The sequence below is a fragment of the Nestor notabilis genome, unplaced genomic scaffold (genome assembly GCF_000696875.1).
Source record: "Nestor notabilis isolate BGI_N333 unplaced genomic scaffold, ASM69687v1 scaffold31001, whole genome shotgun sequence".
Taxonomy (NCBI): domain Eukaryota; kingdom Metazoa; phylum Chordata; class Aves; order Psittaciformes; family Psittacidae; genus Nestor; species Nestor notabilis.
Genome location: NW_009915673.1, coordinates 26,972 through 34,559, shown reverse-complemented (window position 1 = coordinate 34,559; position 7,588 = coordinate 26,972). Strand labels below are relative to the sequence as shown.

The 7,588-nt window shown below is 43.7% G+C and overlaps 1 protein-coding gene across 1 annotated transcript in view; it reads left to right on the top strand.

Moving 5' to 3' along the window:
* The first annotated feature begins 5,149 nt into the window (after positions 1-5,149).
* Positions 5,150-7,588, top strand: part of LOC104413315 (probable glutamate receptor) — a 7,489-nt gene continuing 5,050 nt past the window's right edge. The window contains exon 1 of the mRNA XM_010024264.1: positions 5,150-5,217. Within this exon, the coding sequence (XP_010022566.1) occupies positions 5,150-5,217 (68 nt within the window). The remainder of the gene's footprint in view (positions 5,218-7,588) is intronic.

The following is a 7,588-nucleotide window of genomic DNA, read 5'->3' as shown; positions in this document are numbered from 1 at the left end:
TATGTTTTAAAAAGAAGAGCTATTTAATTTTTTGTAGATGGACATATTCAGAATTAAAACCCAACTGAAACATGAGAATAATTTTTCCTCTCTTTTTTTTTTTTTTTTTTTTTACTTTTTATTTTTAGGGGTGTCATCGTTGTCCTCCTGTCCCATCCCCCCCAATTATTATGTCATTTATTATAGATGTACATTTTACCAGTGATGGAGAAGAATGTTTACTGAGATGCATTTTAAAGAGAAGCAGAGGTTTAATTTTATTTCAGGCTGCATAGAGGCTGTATTATTGAGAGGATATTTTGCTTTTTGTTTGTAATGATTCCTTTGTGTATATTGCAAAATCTAAAAATCTGTTTGTAAAACCACCTTACACTACTAAAATAAACATATTTAACCCTCCAGCTGTGACTCTTTAGCAGTAACGTAACACTTGTTCTGTGCTGTCTAGAAGTCTGTGCTATGCAAACATGGTTAATCCCATCTGCCTTGTTTTATCTTTAGTGGATAACATTTAGTTCTTATTCATTCTGTTTCAGATCCAGCTCAAATTTTGTCAGGTCCACCAAACCACGTGCAAGTACTGGTGGAGACTGGCATTCTGTTCTGGTGTGATGCACAGCACATGGGTTGTCTCAAAGCGATGTCTTTGCTTGGCACCCGGTGATGCTGTGTAGATGAACATTCCAGGGGAACTCATGTAATTAGCAGCCAAACAGACATAATCCAAGGACCTAAGTTACTCTGTTACAGCTCTCCAAGGAACATAGTCAGCCCTTTTCCATCACTGGGGTGGTCTGAAGTCTAGCTGAAAATACTGCAGCAAAACTTTGCTTTACACCTGTCTCAGTCAAAAATCTCTTCCTGTCCCCACAGATTGCACAGTAGAAGCGTGTTAGTTCATGCTCTCTCCTGGAAGGTCCTTGCCTTACTTGGGGATTGCAGAGCTAGAATGAACTTCTTGGTTCCTAATTTTAGTATAATTTGGCCTCTAGCAGATAACCTCTGAGGTTTCAAAATGTAAGGCTACCTATAGGTGATGATATCATCATGACATGGAGATGGGGCTGGGAGGGGTTAAATTATCTAATTAAATCTTTTTAAATGGTCTTCAGTATGTTTTGTCTGAAAATATTCTCTCAGTTTTCCATCCTGGCTCAGATCTTCGTTGTTTGACTACATAATTGGGATGAGAAGCCCTTGAGGTTTTTGTAGCAGAGCCCTGAAGTAACCCTACAATAGAATTTCTGAAGGAAAAAAAGGTAAATCTGCCAAGATTAGTCTCACATTGTGTCTTAACACAAAGCAAATGTCAGCATTCTCTGGATGAAAAATCATTCTGTAATGACTTAAAGTTACTGCTTTTTTATCTTTAAAAGCAGGAAAGCACCCACAACTTGACAGCTTCAGAAAGTTAACGCTTAAAAGGCCTATTTGTGTCTTTTCAAAGGCCAAGTTTCACAATCAGATTGTCTTTGATTGATACTTGTTAAATTAATGCACCTCACAGAAGGCAGTGCCTTGTAGCACTTCAAAACATTTATCTTCGTTCAAGGTTTTAAAAAGCAGTGTCTGGGTTTAACTTAGTAGGATACAGTTGAATTTTGCCCTCCTGCTTCTAAACTAATAGTAACTACCTTTACAGCTTGTTTTGTTACACTACACACAACCATTAATGTGTCCATTTATTCCTAGGAACGGAATTCATTTCGTGGTACCCACACTGTTGCGCAGTCACCTTCAGACTACCTAAGACAGCACCTGGAGATGAACCTGTGAGCAGGTCAGAGCCTCCGAGAGGAATCCAGGGTGAAGAGTTATTTCTGGGTTCCTTTTCTGTTTTGTCCTATAGACAGGAGGTAATTATCATTTATAACAGATCTTAGCATCTTGCCATAATTTATATTGCGAGAATGATTTACACCATCTGGGGTCTGAAGTGCACTAAAAGTGATCTAAGGACTCCCCTTAATTGCAGTGAGCTATGAAGCAAGCCCTTGAACTCTGTTAGGGGCAAGCTTCACCAGCTGCAGCCTTTTGAATTGAAGTGTAAGCAGTTTTTGACTCCACAGATCAAGCTGCGTTGATATTTAATAATTGATTTCCTCAGTGGCACGTATACAGAAAGCTCAGGGAAGAAGGCCAGGACGTGCACGCTGCTGGATAGTTTTCCATCTTCAGTTTTTCATCATCTTAAAGTCAAGGAGGGAGTAAATGGTTGTTTCTTCCTTAAGTGTGGACATGTTCCAACTCCCCGGCAGGATGAGTTGTAGTGTTTACTCTGCTGAATTCCTGTGAAGGCGCTTCTTTGTTATTACAACGCCTCGATGTGTGTATTTATAAATGACCTGGCCCAGCAGAGCAGCCACTTGGCAGCATTGTGCTTCAGCTCACTTTTGAAGTGGAACTAGTAAATGGGAGGATGGAGGGGACAGGGGCTTAATTTCTGTGCCTGTGTGTTAAACAGAACTGTACAATCCAGAGAGGAATGTAATAGTTTATCTTGAAAGCTCAGGCCTTCCTTCAGCTGTCCAGGCATTGCGAGGAAATACTAGATGGATGTATGTAATGGTTGGGGGGGGTTTTGGTGTTATACGTGAGTCCCCAGCTGATCTTCTGAGACAGTCACAGAGTGGAGAAAGTCTGGAGCAGCTCACACTAGCAATAGACAGGAGAGATGGGCACAGCTTGGCATGACACTGTTGTAAAGAGAGAGGGACTTCCAGAGGACCACACATCAGGCCAGTAATAGGATTTTCTGAGCCTCGATGTAGTATTCAGCTGCTGGGCCAAACTGCTTCCAACCATTGTCTTCTTGCTGGGTGTAGTCTCCTCCTCTTTCCCAGCCCCAAGTGCCCGGGGTGTGTGGCAGCCACCGCATGTTCTGCAGAAGCCCCTCAGCCTGGCTCCTCCCTCTCTTCTCTCATTATAACAGCGTTGGCTGCGAGCACAGCATCCCAGCAGTTCCCTGGTGCCTGCTCATCGAGTTGCTGCTCCAGTGCCCAGTCAGGAAACAGACTAGGAGAGGAGAAAGGAACCGCTGTAAGTGAGCTACTGCCTTCAGTCACTGCTGTTGTTGTTCTAGATGGCAAGGACCAATGCCTGTGTGCAGCAGGCTGTCTCCTTCCTAGCTGGTGGCTGCTCACCTTTCCACTGCTGTGTCCATACTGATGCCTACTGGCAGCACTGCAGACAGAAGACTGGCTGAGGAGTCATGGTGTAGTCTTTGATTATGTTTTCAAAGACTGAAAACCTTCTGAGGAGTGAGAGCTGATTCTAGCAGAGCAACCACTTAAATCCTTACTTTGTTTTGCTGTAAAGCCAGCACGAGGACACCTTGTAGCACCTCCTCAGGTAGATGGTGAATGGATATTGCAGTGGTTCATTTAAGCAGTAACTGAGGAACTCTACACACTGGGAGGCACTAAGCCCCTCTGCTCTCTCTTTATTCTAAGTGATAATGTTTGTCCCTAAATGACTGCAGTATAAATCAGAGCCAGGGAAGTTTATCAGCCTTTGCTAAAAGTCTTTTTTTAATTATTTTTGCACATACTTACACTGTATTTGTTCTTTCAGACAGCAGCAGCAGTGTGTTACTGTGCTCTTTTCAAGGGATGCAAGCAATACATTACCAGCTCTAATTAGCTTTTTAATGAAGGAGGCCATTTGAAATAAAGCTCATTTTGTAGGATGTAGTGAACTGTATGGAGAAAGCAGCAGTAATTTACAGGTTAAATCTACCAGGAAACAAGCAGACTGATCCATAACTCGAATGTCAGTCCCCTGCTTTGATCCTTTCACAAGGATCAGAATATTCCCATTTGAAGTATTTTTCACAACAAAGACAGCATTTAAATTGAACCCAGAAAGAATCTTCTATGTTCATTTTATTCACCCCTCTCATTAGATGAAAAATGTAGAGAAACCAAGGGAGGAAAACTCCTGAGCTGTAATGCCAAGAGTTTTCCAGGTTTGGGGAAACATTCATGAGGAGGTGAGATGAACTGAAGCCGGTGTTTCTGAGCAGCAGCAGAAACAACTAACACTGTATGTAGTGTAGGATTTTTATTTGTCTACAGTCTCCTAAATGGTAAGTGGGTTTTTTTAATATGATTTTTACAGTTTCTGGGATAATGGTGTCCTGAACTTTGTTTGAGCTATGACAACGCATACAATCCAAAATATTGCTGCAGCTTAAGACTTGCTGTAACCTGGCATTGATGGTTTGTCATAGATCTGTGGCTGTTTTACAATGACATGTACGACTGTTTCAAGCCACACAGAAGTTTTGTTGCAGAGTTTGAATTGAAAAAAGTTAATTGAAAATATGCTGGTTTCAGCCCTCCTCTCCCTGTCCCTTTTTCCTTGTTCAGTTAAAGGCAGGAGGCTGAGATGAAAGTGGGCTTCAGAAGCAAATTCTCTTGTCTTTAGATGTGGGGGAAAACAGCTTTGTTTCAGTGTAAATGAAATAAACACCTTTGTTTTCTGCAACCTAAACGGGATGCAAAATTCAGGTTTTGCTTTTAAGCCCCCTGGAGGAGGTTGCTCCATTGGTGCCTCTTTAGTTTCTTTCATTAATGCCTCTTCATATTCTAAAACTTCTGTGACAGCCCCTTCCCTTTCCCAGAGCACAAGGACCTGGCTCTGAGGAGCGCTTCAGCTGCTTCCCCTCATTTCCCTGGCAACCCGTGTGTGTGTCCCCCCTCCTTTCCCACATCCATGGGTTTGCGTCCCCTGTCAGGGCACACACCTACATCTGCCCCTCTCCTTCACGCTCATGGTGGCACATGTCTCCTTTGTGGAGAGCTGACCAGCAGAGACACAGCACATCATCTCTGATAAATCCACTCTGCAGGCTGGTCACATCCTTTTTGCTGTGGTAAGCTGCTCTCCAGACTCTTTCCTTTAATGCTTGTATGGCTGGTCTCAGAGGTGACTCTGTTTTCACCTGGAGACCTTTGCTTGACTTGGGACTCTTCAGAATGAGCTGCAGAAAATCCAGGATATTCTGATTTTAACCCAGCAGTGAGGATCTCTAAACCCAGCTTTAACTACTTGCCTTTCATCTCCAGCAGTTAAGTCTCCTTTAGACAGAAGTTATTTCTGCTACAATGGACAAAGGTCTTCCATTCTTTTTTTTGTCATTACAACCATGCTGCTCCTGGGAGAATCAAGCCGGACAGGTGAGAAAAGTGGTCCAAAACTGCTGCTTACACCCAAATCTGGGTTCATTGTTCCTTACAGAGTGTTAATTCTTTCAGCCCTTAACTGTTAGTGCTTATTTTGCCTGATTTTTTCTTATTCTTCATCGGCTTATTCTGCTGGTTATATCAACATATATTGCTTTCGAACAGGTTATTAAGATACCACCAGGGCCTACCTCGTTGTTGCAGCTTGTGATTGTGACTTTATCATGTTATGGGTGCTCTTAGTGCCTTTGCTGCTGTAGTTGTAAATCAGATTAATTTGTTAAAGATTAAAGCCAGATGCTTAAGCCATTTGCTTCTGTGACAATGGTCAAAATCTCTCATCCTGAGAATTCTCTCATCCTGAATGTGCCAGTGTACTCCAGAACTGGAATCCACCTGACCCATCACTTCTTTTAGTTCAGCTGTCTCTCCTGGTCATAACCTGCAGGAGGGGAGATAAGTGCTGGCAAAGGATGCAAAGGCAATGCTCCCAGCCTAGAGAGAGCAGCGGGTGGAAAACTGAGGTGAGGTGGCCAGTGCTTAACAGTGCTATGAGCTTTTCCACAGGAAACTAAGCAGGCAGCCAGCTCCCACTGGAAGGCTGGGCATGTCAGAGGAGAAGGGGTAAGGATGAGGCTGACTTTTGCCACTGCAGTCGTTTCTTGCAGCCACCAGCTTCTGGGGAACAAGGGTGGAGGGATGAGCCTCTTCTCTTTGTCTTCTGTTTTTCACAGACTCTCACAGTGAGGACTTGGCTTCTGGGAAGTGTCACTGCCATGAACTGTGAGCAAGTGCTGCAACTTGGTTACTTATGGTCCTTTCAGGAGTTCTTACAATGGGGCTTTGAACAGCTGCATCCAGTGCCACTGTGGGGGAGCTGAGGCCCTCAGTACAGGCTGTCTTCTTCCAACAAACCCTAGCAGGTCTTCAAAAAGAAGCCTCAAAAAGCTTTTAGTGACTTTAATGAGTTTCTAAAGGGAGACAAGAGAACTCCTTTGTGAAGATTTCCAGCTCCCATGGAGAACTGTAGTGGAGAGGGAAAAAACAGGTTTTGTTTCACCATAATGTAGAGTTCAGCACAAGGCCAAAAATTGCAAAACCAAAGGATGAATAATACATAATGAATGAATATGTTGTTATATTTAATGAAAAACTCACAGCTTTTGCTTGAAAGAGTGAAAACACCCTCAATTTCTGGTGTTATCTTGAGGGATTTTTGGCTTTTCCACTGTGAATTCTTTGATTCCCAGGAGCAAAGCTGTGCATGTTCTACAAAAAGCATCCTGGGCAATTACTGAGTCATATATTGACACAACTGTAGTTTTAGTTCTGCATCTCAGTCTCTGTAGTTTGGCTCTTTTGCAGCTGGGGTGAGATTGGGGGATTCTCCTGAGTATTACGAAAAGAGAAGCTGTGGATCAAATAATTTAACAGGACTTGGTGAAAGTCGCCCAGCAGAGCAGAGAGTAGAACCCAGAAGCAAGACTAACCCCAGTAAAAGGACTTGGTGCTTTTACCAAAGAGAGGAGTATCATTACCTTGGTTTTACAAATGGGAAACTAAGGCATAGGGAGGAGAAATAAAACCAAAAACGTCAGTGGTGGAGTTGACATTTGGTCTTCACTCTGTGCTGTTCACAGGGTTGTTCCTGGCTCCCATCACGCTTAAACTCTGTCAGTTTTATGGACTTCCCTTGCTCTCTGTTCCTTGACGGGATGCAGGGAACAGGCAACCCCAGACAGGCTTCCCGGTTCCTCTTCCTGCGGCGCTGCCACTGTTGATTCCTAGTTTTGGACGTGGCCCTTTTGGAGGCTTTGGTTTTCAGAGGAATGAAAAGTCAGGGTGCTCAGAAACTGAGGGGGGAACAGAGCAGGCCATAGTGGAGAAAGGTTTGTATCCTGGTGGGTGCAGCCCCCTCATGTCTTGGAACTTGATAACAATGAGCTGCTGGCTGTTCACAGGGCTTTTGCTTAGGGATAGAGACAGGGGGTTGCTGGAGTTAGAGGGAAATCTCAGTTGTGTGATGTAGCAGAACTGCCTTTTCACCTCGTTGGAGAGGGCAGTGAGGAAATAAGGCAGCTGATCCTGCAGAATCCGTTGCTCGGTGTGTGAGTGTCAGCCCTCATCACTGAGTTACAACTGGAACCTTTTGTAGCCCAAATCTGGCTGTGGCTGTTCCTGCTTCTGTTTCACACTAACTCTGTTTCACACTGTGCTGTGACTGAGGAGACGAACTGCTGCAGGTCGACTGCACCGTGAGCTGGTGGCTCCAGGACGGTCATTCTGCTGTTGAAGGGCACTATGAATGAGGGAGGGTGTGAAACGTCACTTTTGAGGAGCTGTAAATAAAAGCCCTGCGGGAAGCTGATGATGTTGTATTTTTTCAGGAACTTCAAGGAATG